At 36.4% G+C, this 20419-nt stretch overlaps 1 protein-coding gene across 1 annotated transcript in view; it reads left to right on the top strand.

The window, feature by feature from the left end:
* The window catches only part of LOC113120517 (solute carrier family 35 member F1-like), an 81639-nt gene continuing 61220 nt past the window's right edge, over positions 1 to 20419 (top strand). The window contains exon 1 of the mRNA XM_026290386.1: positions 1 to 110. Within this exon, the coding sequence (XP_026146171.1) occupies positions 1 to 110 (110 nt within the window). The remainder of the gene's footprint in view (positions 111 to 20419) is intronic.

Raw genomic sequence — 20419 nt, forward strand, 5'->3', positions numbered from 1 at the left:
ATGATGCCCGAGCACCAGAACCATGTTGTCACCACTATTGAGACCATTCCATCAGAGACGGTCACTGCATCCCCATCGCTGGTTCTGAGGATGAAGAAAGTGTTTAACAGGTAAGAGAAACTACTGGAAATATCGTGTCAGGATGTGTTTGGATAGGCACATTTATTAAGATGTTTATCTAGCATTTGCACCTGGTTTGCTCACCCATGTTTACAACATCAGAGTAGACTGAAGCAATCTGTTCTCATGCACACACTACAGTTCCCAATAGTGCATCCAGATGTGATGGTTGTAATGACTGTTCCAAACTAGATTTCTATTTTTATCTATAGAGAGGTGAAGCAAGTGCTGTTTTTATATTTGTGAGCCATGTGCAGGTTTCTTTCTTCTGTCATGCTATTCATTTGGAAAGAGATTTAGGAAATATTAATGTTCTAATGTCAGCTACTTTCAGTCATTATTTAAATGGATTCCTACAAAACATCCCTCACACGTTGTTCCACAGTCTCCATGTTTCAGTGAGCATCACCGATTGTCTTTTTGTAAAAGTCATGATTCACTTCATCACGGCGACTGAAATGTCTTGTGGAGAAATGCACACTTTGTCTCTTTTGTCTTGTGATGTGTGTGTCCATAAATCACAAGTGTGCTGGCACCAGAGGAATTTTCTCTTGAGCTCCTGTTCAAGTCATAGAAATCCTGTTGTGTACAGTTTGGTCCAATAAAACTGCATTCTGAGCAACTCGGGCTCAAATCTACTCTTGATCAGGTTCTAAGGTGGCCAGAATTTGGTTTAGTTTGGGTGGGAGTCAGTGTTACAAATGAACTTCACTCTTAAGATAGATTATAAGTAGCTTTTTGGCCTTTTCTAAATCCATAGATTTTTAGTGTTTTCAGGTCAAATGTCTGACTTTTGCATCAAAACCCTTCATATAAGCACAACATTTGCATTAAAGACTGTGAAATGATGGCTACGGGCAAATACACCGAAAAAAAAAACTGTTAGTAAGAAATTAAATGCAACACATTGAATTAAACGTGAGTTTTTCCAAGTAGAAAGTCTGAAAGTAAGTAGTCTTTAATTACAACTTCAAAAAAAATTTTTTTATTCATTGTACTGCAGTCACTGAATCTATTACTAATCTAGAAAAGAATATAAATAGGAGTTAAAAATGAGAGAGAGATTTTTTCAGAGTTTAATTATGTATGTTGTTTGTTAGATAAAGGATAGAAAGTATTTTCCTCTCATATTTTAAATTGCAAAACATTTTTTTTTTTTTTGTCTCAAGCCTTTGTTGATTTTTGAATGTATTTGAGATGTTATGACTCTAAATGCGCCAGAAGCGTTCTTCTGACTTGTTGGAGTAGTTTTGTTCTGGTAATTTGTTAGTCCGTGTGTGGAAGGGAGGGTTTTGCTGCTCCAGTTGTGTGTGTGGTTATGCAGAGAGGATGACAGCTGCTAGTCCTAGGTCAGATCATGAGTCAGGCTGCCCAATCTTTCTCTCTCTTTGCCATCTGCTGGCCCTTTTTATCCCCGCCACTTGCCTTTATCTCCCAGAACAATGTCCCAGGAGGTGGAATCTGTGCAGGGGCAGATCGGGTTGCATGCTGGGTGCTTCAGTGCCCATTGTGAACCTGCCAAAAGTAAAATCTGTTCTTAGGGTGAAAGTGAGGCCTGTTCTTACTGAGGAATCTTTTAACCAGCAGGATGCCGCTGCATAGAAATGAACATTTTTATTGCCGCATCACTATTCCTAACTCATCTCACAAAGTTTGTGCTACAGGTCAAATCAAGCGGGCATATAAAGTATATTGAAACCAAAATATGATATTAAGACCTGGGGGTGGGATCTTTCAACTAACTTTATAATGCAGTCAATAGAGGGGTGAGTTTCTGGATCCTGGCAGTTTTTGACTATTCACATATATTCTTTATGATACACTTGATATATTATAAGATACACCTACATAATATGCTTGTTTCATTATTTGTGTTTCTATAATCCGATAGCATCATGAGCTTGGTCTGATCTATCATGCTTAATGTTCTCTATGTCTGTCCTCCCCAAAGCCCGGTAATTGAAACGCTTGTTTGGATGAAGAAGGTCAAACTTATTTATGGGATTAGATGTCATATTGTATTTGTGGTTGCTTAAAGCAATGCAATATAAAGCTTAATTAGAGGAAAGATTCAGATTGCATTAATAACCCTCAAGGTTGTTTTGCCCTGGATGATTGTCTTCCATATAGATAGTGGCCACTTAAAGGAGTAGCTCACTCAAAAAGTATCTGGTAATGCTTGCATTGCAAGAGCAGCGTATTGACTTTATAAAAATGTTTAATTCATGCCAAAAAACTAAACAAAACAAAACAGCATTGGGTTTGGGACAAAATGAGGGTGAGTAAATAATGACAAAAAAAAATCTCTTTTATTGTGCAGTAAACTATCCTTTTAAACTTTTATATACCAAGGGTAAACCTGCCACGTTTCTGCTTCTCTCAGTGTGCAATGGGGTTGTTGAAACAATGTGACATAATAAGATATAAAATATGCAAAATCTAGTAATTCCCCATGGCATGTTAGTAGCAGCACAAAAGAGTTTGTCCTACCTTCGGTACAGCTCTTTTCTGTCCTCACCTCATGGGGAAAATGAGTTGACTGTGGAATATATGTGTACGTTAGTGTTCAGATCCTTTGTTTCAGTAATTAATATTGTGCCAGTCAGCAGCAAACTCAATGAAAATCATTTTTTGGAGGGAAAGTGGTTCTTTTTTTTTCTGACACATGGATAGTGAGGACAGCTAAGCTAAATCTAATCACGTTTCATCTGTAGAAAAACCCTTGTGGTTCACATGGCACAGGAAGATTTGTTTAAGATTTCTTTCTTGCATCACAGCTAATAATGTTTGCAAACGGATAGGAGTTGTTTTAGGGGGAAATTGCTAATTTTTTCCAATGGATTATATTTCTTTGAAATTGATCTACAAGCTAGTTCTGTGGCATATGGATGGGCTTCTTGGTAAAAAGATAGGCATAGTTCACCCGAAATTGAAAATTCTGTCATCATTTAGTTGTTTCAAAATTTTTTAACAATAAATTAATTACATTTGTCCACTTTGAAGCTGGTAAGTTCTTCTAGTCATATGCATTTGAGTTTTTCCACATTGTCAGAGTTGTTAAGACGTAATGTAATCCTCGAAGAAAGTGGCTCCTTTTCTTAGCAACCCAGGAGACAATGCATGGAATGTTCATGGCTCATTGAGGAGCGGGTGGGCTGATGTTATTGTTCTGGTGCACCCAAACCATTCACGTTGCTCCATGGACTTCCTGGGTCTAACAGCGCAACTTTGTTCTCATTTCCTGTGGCAGCGTTACTGCTCGGCCGACAGCTGAAATCATGTGAAATGTTAAATGAAACGTGCCATTCATCCCTCTGAGGCTTGAAGGCGGAATCCTCTGAAAGGTGTTACAAAGTATCTTTTTCATTTAGATCTTCATTCTAAGAAATGATTCTAAATTGTGATTAATCAGATCAGTTCCAACATTGAATTACAAACAAGTGGTCTATATTACACATTCTTTTATTAGTGAGCTTTGATTGAAAAGTCCTATATATAGGAATAGTGAATTTTTGCTTAAAGCCTTGAACTCATCGATCCAGAATTTCTCCTTTCAGAATAACAGTGGAGCGGATCTGATGATTTCTGCTCCCAGAATGGCTATTCCGGGGCCTTGTGCCGCAGTGTAATTGGCTGTTTAATCATGTGGCGGTAATCAGGTCAGAGGAACTCACATGGCTTGACTTGGCAGGAGCTGTTAAAATTGAGTTAACATTCAGTCTCCGTTATGAAATTCTCCCGATAATGAGCCTCATAGTTTTGTTCGCAGCTTAATGCCCATTTATTGCTTTGTGGAACATTTATGAGCAATTTAATCCAGGCGTCTTAATCAGCTTTATTTCAGCTTAGCAGGACACTCTTTAACTCCTTCCTTCGTGCAGTTTAATGTATTAATTTCACTTTTTGGTGAGGATGATGATGTGAGCAGAATGATGTGCTGCATTTAAACGTATTTAGTATGATTACTATTACTATGCACTTATAATGATTATGTTTCCTGTTTGTGATCATTCACTTAACCTTATTGCAGATCTATATATTTTATTTTCCTCATTCCATTGAACACATATGGCGAAATTTTGAATTGTGTAGTTTGTTATTCTTTTCCGTGCTATTAAAATGAGGATTTAGGATTTCAAGCAACAACAAAGATGCACAAGTATCGTAAAAGTTCATATGACTCGTTCGATATATTGTGTGAACATAATATTTCTTCATTTATACTTTACTTCACAAATCATTCCATGCTATATATATATATATATATATATATATATATATATATATATATATATAAGAAAAATATATATAAGAAAAATATATATAAGAAAAAATGTGTGTTTATATATATTAAATATATTTATATATAATCTAAATTATATGAATATAAATCTAAACATGTAAATTAATGTAAATATTTTCTAAATATATACTTTATGTGTAATAGTCATTATATAAAAATAATAAATATACACAGTACTCACACATATATAAAGAAAACCTTTTATTTTGGATGCAGTTAGTCACGATTAATTATTGCCTAGCACTAACTTTGCTCACCAGTTTGTTAGAAATACAGTAATATATTGTAATATATTTTCTGCAGTTAATTTCTTTGTTGCAAAGCTACATTTTTAGCAGCCATTACAACAGTACACACACACACAGACGTGCAATATTATTCAAAATATTTTTTTCATAAAATGTATATTTCCATGTCTTACGGTGTATTCAATTAAGTTCCATTAACATGAATATCATGAGGCTGTGCATACATATTTATGACTGGCTTTCTTTTTTCTTTGCTTTGTTCAAGGGTGGTCTAAGGATAATCAAATATCACACACTCCCATCATCAACTGAGGAGAGAGGAAAATGGCTGAAAATTTTGCCATTTCCAATTTCAAACTCAGCAGTTGGTTTCTCCAGTAAATATTTTTGGAGTGCTGGAGTGGTGTGTGTGTGTGTCAGCATTGAGTTTTGCCCAGACATGTAAACACCTCAGATCATTAATGCTTCTATTCTGATTGTGCTTAGAGGTGACAGTGAAATTGGCTTTTGACAATATGGCCAAATTGATCATAATTAAAAAAAAAAAAAGGAAAGAAAAACCTTTCCTCTCAATTAATTGCCTCTCACAGCATTGCAGCAAAGTCAAATATCGTCATTCACTTGACGTCTGATTCCCTCCAGTGAAACGTGATTAATCGAGGTGAATTCAGGAGTGAAGCCTCGTGTGTCAATCTGCCGGTGAATGAAGGATGCCCAGGATTCAATTTGTCTCAGCATGTGCCACTGGGAAGCAGGTGCGTTGATAGGATGAAGAATCTCAGTGTGCTTCATCTTGAAATTTCCAATTATATCGCCAAACTCAAAAACAACGGCACGCTCCGTCACGTATGTTAATAGAACATATCATACGCTTTTGTAGCAGAACCTGAATTTATAATGTTACTCAAGGTTTCATGCTCCTGAAAGCAAAGTTTTAGTTTAACATCTCCATTTTCAACCTCCTTCTGACTGTTTTTGCTACTTTCGTGTTAACCCTGTAAAGCCTGACATATGAAATAATGGTCAGATTTTTTTTTTTTGATCTTTTGAAATAAAACTCTAAAACTAAAAAAAAAAAAAGACCATTTATTGAAATGGCACAGAATTCATTAACACATGTCACTGATGACCGTCAGGTGTGATCTCAGTGGTTTGTGTGGCACATTTCAGCACAGATTGTTTTATGAACTTGTTTAAAAAATAAAGGTTTTGCTAAGAGAGACATCTTAAGGGCACAGTTTAGCCAAAAAAGAAAATTGTCAACATTTTCTTATCCTCAAGTTGTACCAAATGTTATATGACTTTTTTTTTTTTTTTTAAGAATGTTGGTAATCTAACAGTTGTGGGTATCCATTGATTTGCATTGCACAGAAAAATAATACTATGGAAGTCAGTGGAGACCATCAACTGTTTGGTTACCAACAATCTTCAAAATCTTCTTTTGTGTTCAATAGAAGAAAGAACCTCATATACGTTTGGAATGATATATGGGTGAGTAAATGATGAAAACTTTCATTTTTGGGTGAAATCTCTTTAATGGTGCATAAGTAGAAAAAAAGTCTGTTTAATTATAAGATCAGAGAAAGAGTGGAAAATGTTTTTTGGCACAACTAAATTGGACTAACATGATAAGCTGACTTCAGTGGAAAAATGAAAAACATGGCCTCTTTAATTTTATGAATATTCAGGAATTTATTTTAAAATATTGATTGACCTTTCTGCTTTATGCTAATTTGTGTTGATTCAGTACAACATAACAGTTCAGCTTTTCTTGAAGCACAGATTTTCCTGTTTGTCTTGTTGTTTTGTGTTTTTGTTGGATCCCGAAAATGTATTTTCATCCTCATGAAAACAGTTCTCTGGTCATTTCAATCTGCCGAAGCAAAGCCTTAGAAATGGCACCTAAGAGATTAAAGAGAGAAAGAAAGACTCAGTGATTTATCATGTCTTAGGGGTTAATTAAAGGGCTGGACCATCCCCGTTTGTCTTGACACAAGGATTTCATGTTCATTTCCTTGTGCTGAAATGGAACACACTCTCCATTTCCTTTCCCCTAGTGTCCAATAAACAGATATTACGACAAAGGCATTTCAGTGCCATATTAGTCAATATCCGCCACCGATAACATCTAAGTGTGTCAGATAACACACTGTCAATGCAATAAGGATCTGTAAAATCACATTCAGAGTGTATACTGATCCTCTAATGCACTAACGCCCACTTTTTAGGATATTGCATATCAAGGTGTTTTTTCAGATAAAGGCACTTTTGTGCTCTAGGGTTGATATCTATTTTAAATAGAATTTTTGTATCCTTGTTCCAGACTTTCATTCTGAAAAACAACTGGTGTAGAAACAGTTTTCACTAGTAAATTTTACAATAAAATAACAAGGAAACAGCAATTAATATAGTAATATTATATATAATTTAATTATTATTTTTGTTTATTTATATAGCACATTTCATATTCGATGGTGATTCAAAGTAATTTACAGGATATTGAGTGAAATCGAGCATTTTACACCCCCTTTAATGCTTCTATTCTGATTGTGCGGGTGAATAGATTCAGAGGGTGAATAGAACATGGACGAATTTACATTTTTTGGTGAACTAACCCTGTAGTTAAAAACGTAAAAAAAAAAAACAAGTATTTATTGGTATAGAGTTTCTCTTCTAAAAGTCTACAGGGCCAAAAGTGCCCATAGCTTGGATGAGACTAAAGATTTTATGCCAGACACATTTGAGTGTTTCTATCAGCTTTGAAAAAACCCTGCCAAGTTCAGCCTCCCAGGAAATTCTGAGATCAGAGTCAAAGGTCAGGATGTGTCCCTGAAGATGGCAGGAGTCCAATTTTCAGCCTTGTTCGACCATTTAGCTGTGTCTTCATGACTGCCAAGGAGTGATGTAAGGCAAGGAGCATCCGCACATAATCAAGGCATTGATCACTCTGGGGCTGTTTGAACATTTTCTCCACACCTTCAGCGCCATGCAGACTAAGGGCCAGTTTTACTAAACAGGGCAAATTAGACCTGGTATTGCATGACTCTTAGTTGGGGGTTCCACGTCGTCTTTTATTTCCTGAAGCAAATAAAAAATAACATGACTTGGCAAAAGATATTTTTCGACAATGTGCTCTTCTTGCTTTCTAAATTACGGAGCCCCGCATATGGCATGCAGGAAAAAATAATAGGTTAAATCGTGTGCACGATTTACTATATTGTTCCCTCGATTTGTTAAATCATGTACACAATTTATAAATCGAGAGAATGAATTAGTAAATTGTGCGCATGATTTAACAAATTGAGGGAACAAAATAGTAATTGTATGCACGTTTTAGTAAATCATGGGAACTATTTAGTAAATTGTGTTCACGATTTATAAATGTTTTCTTGCATGTCATGTAGGGGGCCAGGTACTAAATAAATTAATATGTGTGGAAAAAATCCTCCCCCTTCTACCATGTGTTCTTTGCGGTGCCTCCTCCTAGCAATAACATTTACAGCCATTTCAAGCGCAAAATAGTTTAAAGGGTTAGTTCGCCCAAAAATGGAAATTATGTCATTAATAACTCACCCTTATGCTGTTCCAAACATGTAAAACCTCCTTTTATCTTCTGAACACAGTTTAAGATATTTTAGATTTAGTCCTAGAGCTCTCAGTCCCTCCATTGAAGCTGTGTGTACGGTCTACTGTCCATGTCCAGAAAGGTAAGAAAAACATCATCAAAGTAGTCCATGCGACATCAGAGGGTCAGTTAGAATATTTTGAAGCATGCAAAATACATTTTGGTCCAAAAATAGCAAAAACGACGACTTTATTCGGCATTGTCTTCTCTTCCGTGAGAGTTCAAATCAAAGCAGTCAGGATATCCGGTTCGCGAACAAATCATTCAGTTCACCAAATCGAACTGAATCGTTTTAAACCCTTGTGTTCATCTTCGATTTGAACTCTCTCTTACACAGACACAGAAGAGAAGACAATGCTTAATTAAGTCGTCATTTTTGCTTTTTTTGGACCAAAATTTATTTTCGATGCTTCAAAAAATACCCTTCTGTTTAAATTCAACGGCCCTGAGAGTTTTCCCAAGATGCCCTTAGCATGCACAGACACCTCTTAGCATGCACACTGAGCACTCCAGACTCTGCTAGCCACGTCCCAGCAGAGCAGCTAAGCTGGGCTAAGCAGAGCGGGCCGTGAACGGGGCTTCACTGATGAACAGGGATCTCGGGGCTGAACGAAAGGGTCGGATCATTGACTTGTGGGAACTCACTAGCCCACCTGGCAAACCTAAAACTACATTATTATTCTTCTGTGGCTTTTCTCCTTAGCCCTGATGCCTCTGATGGAACGGGTCCATATACTCCCATCACTGGTTAATGAGGTTTAGGCTTGGCTAACTGGGTCAGGCTTCAGGAGCCACAGCTAAAGACCTTCATCTGCTCTCAGGAGTAAATGTGAAAGAGTCCCTCAAGGTATAGATTAAGAGAATAAGACTGAAGGCTAGGAAGAGGGGAAAAAGAAAGAAGAGGAAAATTGGAGAGTAGAAAAAAGTAGATGTTGGAAAAGGACGATTTAAAAAAACATGAAATTCTGCTATTTCCTGCAATTCACCTCTGATTTAGTATGTTTACCAACCCGTCTTAAAATTTAGTATCATATATTACACAAAAAAAGGTGTTTAAGCAATTTTCACTCAGAAAATGAAAAAAGACTGGAAATAGTGCAACAGAAAGACTGAAACAGAATTAGAAAGACTGAAATTGTCCAATAATTTAAAAAAAAGAAAAAAAAGAAAACAATATATGATCTTAATAATTAAGAAAAATTATTTTAAAAATTAAGAAAAATCATTTTTAGGGTGTATGAGTAATGTTTATTCTTATGACAAATTTCTTGGTTTACCAGACACTCTGATTAAAAGTACATGTTAAACACCTATAACTTTTTTATTTTACATTTTATTCAACTTCTTTCACATGTACAAGAAACTTCCAAGTGTGTTTTTAAAAACGAGCCCAAAATTAGGTTCATATTCCAAACCGTTCCAGAATTACATTAATTTGAATCTGGACATGCCCTTTTCAGCTCTACCCCCAAAAAGGGGGGGGTGACACTTAAGGGGTTAATTAATAAATGTAGTGTAAATTACTATTCATTGGCATTTGAATGGCTTTAAAATAATTGGTTAATATTTTTCTGCCCATGCATCAAAAAAAAAAAAAATATATATATTGATTAAACATTATGAATATATTTTAGAATAATGTCCATCATTATTCCTCATGAATCAATCTAGGGAGCAGAGACATGTGAGAAATCTAATGGAGCCTGAATTTAATTTGATTTACTGAAGCTGAAATCCATTTATCGTTAAAAATATTAATAAGGCAAAAAACATGGGGTGAATGGGGTAAAATATTTCAACTTAAAGATAATGTCATACTTCTCCATCTGATTAATCACAGTACACAGTACACAGTACACAGTACACAGTACAGTAAGAAAACTATTTTGTATTGCATGTTTTCTGAAATAATATATCTAAATGTGCACTCATTTGCATATATTTTCACAAATCTGAATACTTGATAAAGACATTTTGCTGAGATGATGTTAAAGGTTTTACAAAGGAAAAATATATATTTTTATCACTCCATAAATCTGAAAATACTGTTAACTGCCAGAAAAAAAAATCTGCATGTTTTTCAGAATAAAATGTACAATTCAGAGTAACGATATATGAACAAACCTCTATAAAAACCATCAGAATATAGGAATAAAATGACATTTTATGGAAATAAAATAAACATTTAAACATGTACTTTGTATGTTTTTGTTTTTACATGTAGAAATTACTATCACTAATCCATTTGTAGCTTGATTCACTTGAATGTTGCCAGAAGATTGGATTAGTGCTGTGATTTTGATTTGAGATGGAAAATAGTGGAAAACCGGTTTGAAAACAGTCATTATTTTTTTGCAGTTCCATTTGGTGATGCTGATGGTGCAGAAAATGACACACTTCACCTTTAAAGAAAGAAACTGTTAAATGAAGAGGAAGGAGCGAGTGAGGCATTAGCCCCTCACCCTCTTGTTCAATAAGACATGCTGTGCACATGCTTCATGAGTAGATGTGTTTGTGAGAAAGCCATCCTGTGAAATATCAGCCCTCTCCTTGTGGGGTCACGAAATGTGGGAACAAAGAGAGATTCTGTTTGAGCAAGAGGATGTCATCGCACATATAAGACCCATCAGTTATGGATTTTTTTTTAGGATGGAGAACATTCAGGGAGCCCAAACTTATGCTATTGGTTGATGCTAGAATGAGAGAAAAAGCTTATGAATGGCTTTTAATTGACTCTAGATATTAATTGCATATTAGATAATTCAATATACACAATTGAGGTTATTGGTGCAGCAAACATATTTATACATATATTTTAAGTAATGCTAATTTGTAATGTAAAATGATGTAGTTTTATTTGTTTATTAGCTGTGTGGACCATATTATTGCATAGTTTTTATTCAGCAGCATTTAGCATGATGAGAAATCGTCCTGAAACATGTTCCTTGATTGCTAGGTGATTTGGATGCTATCTCTGGGCATCAGATTCATGCTGGATCACTGAGGATAAATCAAAAGCCTTTCTCAATCCCTCGATAACTGATTAAACATTATTTAGCTGCATGATATGATAATGGATAGAGCTGTTATCATCAGATAAGACTGACCTCAGACTCTCAAGCAAAGCGTGCTAATCATCATATCATATGTCATGGAGAGGTAGTAAATTCACACGTTTTATATGGTTTGAGGGGCTGTTGGGACATGTTCTAGAAATTGTGCTATGTTAGTGCATAGCTTCATGCTATGTTTTTTATATCTTGCTGCTTTTTATTTGTCTCACTCCATTATCGCAGCATTTTAAATCACCATATACAGTATACCGTTCAGTCAATATGATCAGAAGTGTCAGTAAAGGCATTAATAATATCTCAAATATATCCTGTTCTTTTGATCTTTCTATTCATGAAACAATCCTGAAAAAAAGTATCACCATTTACACAGAAATATTAATTCAAATATTAATAAAAAATAAATGCAATTTTTTTTTTACATTGCTAATAATAAGAAATGTTTCTTAAGCAGCAAATCAGCATATTTAAATGATTTCTTAAGGATCATGTGACACTGAAAAATGATGCTGAAAATCCAGCTTTGCCATCAGGAATAAATTACATTTTAAAAGATATTCAATTAGAAAACAGTTATATTAAATTGCAATAATAATTATGGACCCACTTTATATTAAGTGGCCTTAACTACTATGTACTTACATTTTAATTAATAATTTAGTACAATGTACTAATTGTGTACATACATGTTTTTACATTGTACTTATATAAAAAAACGACATGTAATTACATCTGTATTTAATTTCTGTAATTACATTTATAATTACACTGTTGACCCATACTTTACACCTTAACCCACCCTTAAACTTACCCATACCTCCAACCCTCTCCCTAACCTTACCCCTATCCCACCTCAATAGCAGCAAAAGTGTTTTACAATACAATATGAACACAATAAGTACATTGTACTCATTTTTTTGTGTGAGTACCTAGTAGTTAAGGCCACCTAATATAAAGTGGGACCATAATTCAGAATCGGAATCAGAATCAGAATCAGAAAGAGCTTTATTGCCAAGTATGTTTGCGCATACAAGGAATTTGTTTTAGTGACATAAGCTTCCAGAACACAGAGACACCAACACACAGACAAAAAAAAATAAAATGTAGCCAAATAAATAAGTGTATAAACAATTGTGCTATAAATGATAATGGGATAGGATTGAAAAAGATGCAGGGATGTACTAGGATGGAGGGGTAACAAATAAATATAAGGATGTTGCACTTTTGTTTGCATAAGCATAAGTGGGGAACATTTAACTGTTCATGAGGTAGATTGCCTGGGGGAAGAAACTGTTTTTGTGCCTTGCTGTTCTGGTATTTGCGGCTCTGAGATGCCGGCCAGATGGCAAAAGTTCAAAAATGGGGTGACTTGGATGTGAGGGATCCAGAGTGAATTATAATTATAATAGTATATACTGTATGTATGTATGTACGAACTAATATGTACTAGTGGTCGACCGATAATTGTTTTTTTGACAGCCGATGTTGATGCCGATGCTGATATCTTGGAAACAGGGGGGCAATAGCCGATTTAAAGCCAATATAATATATTTTATTTCATCTTATTTTAATATTTAAGAAAAAGATAAAAGCAATCGTAATAATACTTTCTATATACATTAATTCCTTTGTTTAACCTTTCTATCTTATTATTAGACAGACTTCTACTATCTGTATTTGGCAGAACTTAACCGATGAAAGCGAACAAGAGAGAGAATGTGAACACTATTCACAGGCGCTTCCTTTGTCATCACCGTCAAAACAAAAGTCCCACCTCAAATACATCGGATATGCGAAAAAACGTATCTGCCGATATTTAAAAAAATATCAGCCGATATATCGGCCTCGGCGATAAAGTGACGTGACATTCAGCCAAGTATGGTGACCCATACTCAGAAATCGTGCTCCACATTTAACCCATCCAAAGTGCACAAACACACAGCAGTGAACACACACACATTGTGAACACACACCCGGAACACGGGGCAGCCATTTTTGCTGCAGCGCCCGGGGAGCAGTTGGGGGTTCGTTGCCTTGCTCAAGGGCACCTAAGTCGTGGTATTGCCGGCCCGAGAATCGAACCCACAACCCTAGGGTTAGGAGACAAACTCTCTAACCACTAGGCCACAACTTCTGATATATTGACTAGTGGTCAATATATCAGTTGACCACTAGTATGTACCATATAGCACTAGAATGTGCTACAACATTATTTTTTGGTTTTCGTTTAATCATGTGGACATGTCATTCAAATTATATGTTGTGATCCAAACTGTCAAGATTTGCAGAAATTAAAGCAGTCTTAGTTGCTGATTTTCCCTCATATAAATGCTCTTCCCCTGATCTGCCATCGCGGAATTGCGAGTGTTATTGAAAAAGCTTGTGTTTGGTTTAAATATACATCTGTTGAAGCAGGTAGAGAGATGAAGGTCTCTGCCAGCATAGACGTCTCTTCATATATGGCAGCTCAGTGCCTGTCTGGAGGACTGATGGGAAATTGTAGAACTGCAGGGTTTTTTTTTTTAGGTTCAAAGCCAGTGTGTTTGGCCCAACTGCCATGTGTTTATTGCGCATGGAGTCACTGATGCATCCTCTGTCATGGAATGCAACTTCCTGTCTGATGAGTTGTTGCTTGTAGGAAATGCTGGCAGATTCCTTTGCTGAATGTCAGATGAATATGAAATTATGGCGTCTTGCTTTTTTTTTCTGCCTTGGATATGTGCTGACTTCTTAGGGGGACGATATACATGTCACCTAACTGAAGAGCGAGTGAAAAAAGAAACCAAATTTGCATGTATACATCCTATCAAGAGTTTTTTTAAAGAAATATTTTCTTTCACATTCAAACGCCAGAGGCTGTGCACTTCCCAGCTTGCGTTCCATCCTTTCTGCTTCATCTTCAGTGAGGTAGCACTGCCGTCAGACTGGAGTACTGCTGGTTGATTCTCTGGTCGTGCTCCTGCTGGCTGATGCCTCTTTGGAGATGCTAAAGTGGCTGCATTCCAAAGGCATGTGTAGAGATTTTGAGGAATGATTATCCCTGTGCTGCTGGATGACCTGCAGCTGTATAATTCCCTTCTGAGCTGATGCAACTCCAGCCTCTCCGGCTCCTGTTCTGGGTTTTCATTCGTTGGTGTTTTTTTATAAATAATGCAGCCTCACCGATCAGCATTCATAGAAGAATTGAGCTACAAGGTCAGTTAAATGGGGTGGCTGTCCTGTGACTCAGGGCTGTGTGATTATGTTGAATGTTCAATAAAGTTTAAGTGTGTAATCTTTTTTTTATGTTGTTATGTCTGGGTTTAATGTGCAGAGATGACCAGGGCATGTGATTGGTGCTGGTAGAGGCACAAAAATGACACACTGCAATTTGCAAATCGGTTATTCTGAATAGCTGCACACCTGTGATTTGGGCTCTGGCACGAGCAACATAGTAGTGACAAAAGTTATTAAATTAACCTTGACTGAATCGTTTTTTTTTTAAGGAATTATTTGAGCAAATGATTCAGTGATTAAACGGTCACTTGCTTTGTTCTTGAGCGAATCAGTGTTAGAATAGAATCATTTGATTTGAATGATTCTGTGACTCATCAGTAAAGATTATTTATTTATTTATTTATTTATTTATTTATACATGCCTGACTGCTGTTCAAAAGTTTGGGGTCTGTAAGATAAAAAAAAATGTTTTTGAAAGATTTGTCTTATGCTCTCAAAACATTTATTTGATCAAAAATACAATAAAAATAGCAATAGTGTAAAATACTGCTACAATTTAAAACAAAGTTTTTCTATTTCATTTTTACAGATATTTTATATATATATATATATATATATATATATATTGTCACGGGAGGAGCACAAGACAGACACAGTGGGCGTGGCGTCAGGCCTCGGAGAGGCTTTTATTAACAGAAATCATAAAACAAAGGGAATAAAAGTGGCCAAAGGGGGAAAGTGTCCAAAATAACAGGGAATCTGGTGTCCTCGTTGTGCTGCGGGATTTGTGTAGGTCGGGCAGTGTTCATCAAGGAAGGGTCCAGGCAAGGGGCGGAGTCCGGCGGCCGCACGCGCTCCCCTCCTTGGTCCGGGGCGCGAGGGGCGGCGGCTTCTCCTAGCGGCCGCGTCTCTCTCGTTGGCCGCGGCGCTGGTAGGGGATGGACGGCCCGGCATCCTGGCCCGTCGGCCGTGTATACGGGTGCGGTTCCCATCCGGATCGCGGGTCCGGCAGCTCACGTCTTGGTGGCGCGGGAGTCCCTCAACGCACCCTTCCTGGACCCACGAGGACACCAGTGCGCATGCACGGGGAAGAGACCGGTCTCCTGAGGAGAGGCGCGTTGGGCTTTTAAACAGCGGCGGTAATGAGGCTCCACTTCCTTCAGGTGTGCCCCATCACACGCCGCCAGCCCTGACTCGTCCAGCGCCCCTCCTCTCACACACCCACTCCAGTCGGGAGCCTGGTGAAGGGCGGCGATTTAGGACGGGGTGCCGGTGACAATCAGGGAGGAGGCAGCTGACTCGTCACAATATATATATATATATATATTAATATTGCTGTGATGATTTTCAGCACTTTTCAGTGTCACATGGTCCATCAGAAATCATTCAATATGCTGATCTGGAGCTCAAGAAACATGTATTATTGTTGTCAATGTTGAAATATTTTGTGCTACATTTCTATCAGGATTATATGATGTATAAAAATGAAGCACAATATTTATGTAAAATAGAAATATTGTGTGAATGAAAAAATCTTATTTATGAATAAAAATGTCTAGACTGTCACTTTTGATCAATTTAATGCATTATTGCTGAATAAAATTTCTTAAAATAATTTTGACACCAAAAATGTAAACATTAGTGTATTTATAAATGTATTTATATAATATTTTCAAGCTGTATAGCAATTTATGTTGTAGACTGTATTTAACAATTATGTGTGTATTCCACATTTAAAAATGGACAGCATACATGTTTGCAACAAATTAGGTATAATTTAATTTCAGAGTGAACTATTTCTTTAAGTGTGCACGCACAGTCATGAGCACATATTGTGTGTGGGCGAGTCCCCATGGATTCATTGGTTTGCATGTGTGCGTTGAGACTGCAAGGTGAAAAGTGAGACGCTTCATTCGAGTCAGACTAAACGTGTGGGGATCTGTGCTTATTTTCATTTCCACTTTCACTGTTTCACAGAAGCACTGAAGCAGGAAATGTGGTGTAACCGAGAACAGTGACTGTAGCCAAAACTAGCTTGTATCCAGTCGGCAAGGATTGCACCGTGTCTGCAAGCTTCTAAAAGCATATATTATTTCAGCGTAATTTGAGTTTAAGCTTCCAAATAACTAGAAAACACAGTAGAATCAGGCCACCCTTCTCTCAGATAAGAAATATACTGTAGGTTTGAATAATTCATGAGAGCGGTATGCCTGAGTAACTCCTTATTACCTTGTAAGAGCAGGTAAATTATTCATAAAATGAACATCTTGGATTATATATATATATATATATATATATATATATATATATATATATATATATATATATATATATATATATATATATATATATATATATAAAAAAATCAAATCAGGTTTGTGATTTAGTGCCCGGTGAAAAAGAAAATAGATTTTAGGTTAGGATGCACTTGTCCTGCTCATCGATATTCTTGTCAGCTAGGAGCAGCTCCTTTCTCTGTGACAATAAGAAAATAAATGAAGCTGCAGAAATTCAGGAGCATCATGGCACTTTTGTTCGTCCACGTACAGAGATTCTCAATCTTTTCAGATAGGTTGTCTTTATCATAACCAGCAGGTTTTTGGGAAGTGAGGCTCTGAGGTAATTACTCGTCTTTTAGAGAGGGTTGGAGTGGATGCACCCTTCAGAAACATTGAATTGTATTGAATTCTTTAGAGCCTGATGCTTTTGATCTCAATAGTACATTAGGGACAGATGATTCGGGCCAGCTAGTTTGAGTTGGTTGCTGGCTTCTGCAATCAAGTTATTGGGAAAAGTGTCCGTTTTGGAATTAGATTCAGGTCTACTTGTATTGTCAGTTTTTGCTCCAAAATTTTCCTTGCTGAACTGAGGTGACGTACATAGTAGATTTAGATGTGTAGCATATGTTTATAATGTAATTGTATATTTTTGTAAATAAATGTCAATTTTATTATAGTAAATTGTAAATAATTTAAATCATTGTAATTAATTGCTACCCCAATGTAAGTATTTTATTCTATTAATTATCATTCTTCATCCATTAATATTTCTTATTGCAGGATAAATCTTGCAGCACATGTTGGTTATATTGATTGTTATAGAAATATCCAATCTGTTAGTCATTGTTGTGTATTAGATGTTTCTCATTAACCTTTGCATCAAGCCTTATGTGTTTTTTGGTGGCTTTTATCATTCACTTTTATTGCATGATTTTCACTAGTAGTTCAGACCTCTACTTCACACGGAGAAGCCCGTTGGAGTTTATGCATTCGTTATGAATATAGCGCTTTTAACAATGCAGATTGTGTCAAAGCAACTTTACAGTATTAAATATGAAAATTGTGTGTCAGTATGCAAAATGACAATAGTAAAACACTCAATTGTCAGTTAAAGGCAGTTCATCATTTAATTAATTCTTAAAATGTAAAATCTGTCATTATTTGCTCACGCTTGTGTTGTGGCAAACCTGTATGATTTTGTTTCTGTGGCAGAACAAACAAAAGAAGAAGTTTGAATGAATCTCCTTTAGGTTTTTGACTTATATCTGGTCGCAAAATTATATAAATAAAAAAGCCTTTTTAATCTCCTTAGTTACTGTTGCTATGTCCAACAAGCCATGCAGTGAAAAATACATTGCGGAGCAAAGAGAAAACTGACAGCAAGACAGAGCAGACAGCAAGACAGAGCAGGTTACTTCTGGTATGAAACAAGGTCTCAGCTTTTGTCTTTTTTTATTTTCTTTTTTTTAAGAATTTTTTTTTTTTTATATTTACATACAGCATAAAAAAAACGTGAATAAACATCAGAAAGCATTTTATTTCAACTGCGGAAAGACATCAATACACACGATTTTTCAAGATGAAGTCCATTGAAGTTAATCTACTTTCCTGTTTGATTTGTTTGTTGGACAAGATGGCAGATTCTGTGTTATGTGTTTGGTCAGATCGGCTGTCAATCAAGCAAGATTTAAAGGGGGGGTGAAATACTATTTCATGCATACTGAGTTTTTTACACTGTTAAAGAGTTGGATTCCCATGCTAAACATGGACAAAGTTTCAAAAATTAAGTTGTACGTTTGAAGGAGTATTTTTGTTCCCAAAATACTCCTTCCGGTTTGTCACAAGTTTCGGAAAGTTTTTTTTCGAGTATGGCTCTGTGGGACGTTAGATGAAGTGGAATTTCCTTATATGGGTCCTGAGGCACTTCTGCCGGAAGAGGGCGCGCTCCTGTATAGCAGAGCAGAGACATTCACTGATCAGAGCGAGAGCGTCGCGAAATGTCACAAAAGGGGTGTGTTTTGGTTGCCAGGGCAAGACAACCCTGCACAGATTACCAAAAAAAAAAAAAAACAGCATTAAGGGACCAGTGGATGGAGTTTATTTTTACAGAGCATCAACGGAGTTGTGCAAGTGTTTGTGTTTGTTCCCTGCATTTCGAAGATGCTTGTTTTACAAACTAGGCCCAGTTTGACGCCGGATTTGCGTATCGTTTATTTCTTAAGGATGATGCAATCCCAACGAAAAAGGGTCACGATCGTGTGTTGGAACCGCAGGCGGTGAGTAAAACTGCTTCAAATATCTCTGTGTTGTTAACTTAGCTATCGGCGCGTAAGCACATCAAGTAAACAACATGCGATGTTGTCATCAAACTGCACTTTCCACATGTACACCTAAAAATAAAAAAAGACGACATAAAGTGGAACTTAGTCATTTTCCAAAACCGCTAAGCAAATATATACAGTTTCAATACATACCACATAGAGACGTCCTGCTGTAGTCGTTGATGCTGCTACTCTTGTTCAATTTCAGCTTCGGGATCTGATTCTGGATCATAAATATACGCTGAATCTGACTGTTAGCCATGGTTTGTTTTGGATGATGGTTTTTTCCTCACGGTAATGTCACAGTTTCCAGAGACGCTCTCAACGCAAAAGCCTACTGACGTTCATGATTCTTTAGCTCCGCCCACACGTCACGCCTCCAGCCACTCGTGTTTTTCCGGGAAAAAACGGTACAGACTATCTCTCTCTTATAAATATAATAAAACTAAAGACTTTTTGGAGTTATGAAGGATGCAGTACTACTCTATATGTACTCAAGATTAACAGGATATTGAGTGAAAACGAGCATTTCACCCCCCCCCCCTTAAACTTACAATTCTACAGAAAAAAATCTGAATTATGAATTTAAACCTAAAGTTCTAAGTAAAAAGTCAGAATTGTGAGATTAAAACTCATAATTGTAAATAAAACAAGTCAGAATTGTGAGATTTAAACTTACAATTCTAAAGAAATATGTCAGAATTCTGAGATTCTGGGAAGAAAAAAGTCAGAATTGCAAAATACAAACTTAAACATACATACAAACATAAAAACAAAGTCTGAAATCTGAGATATAAACTCAGAATTGTGAGATAAAAAGTTGCAAGTTTTTTTTTATTCCATGGTGGAAACAGACTTCCATACAAAACAACAAGCCTTGTGAAGCTACTTCAGAAGCTTTGTTCCTGCAATTTGTGAACTGAAAGTTGATGAAAGTGTCAGCTAAATTGCAAGTTTTAACTTGATGAACCTGCATTACGCAACTTCTAAACAATTACTAGTTATACGATGTCACTTGTATTCATCGGTATGCCATGTGATGGTACCAATTAAGTAGTCATGCTGCTAGCTGAAGGTCTCTGATTGACAACATATTTGTGATCACTCCTCATTTTTTGTGCCATTTGACAGGTGTCTCTGCGGGACATGGGTTAATGGTTGGATAAAAGTTTTATGTGCTTGTCTTCTGCCTTCTGCTTTCGGTCATGACACCTCATCTTGATTCACAGCCAAGTT

Source organism: Carassius auratus, chromosome 20 (genome assembly GCF_003368295.1).
Source record: "Carassius auratus strain Wakin chromosome 20, ASM336829v1, whole genome shotgun sequence".
NCBI classification, from domain to species: domain Eukaryota; kingdom Metazoa; phylum Chordata; class Actinopteri; order Cypriniformes; family Cyprinidae; genus Carassius; species Carassius auratus.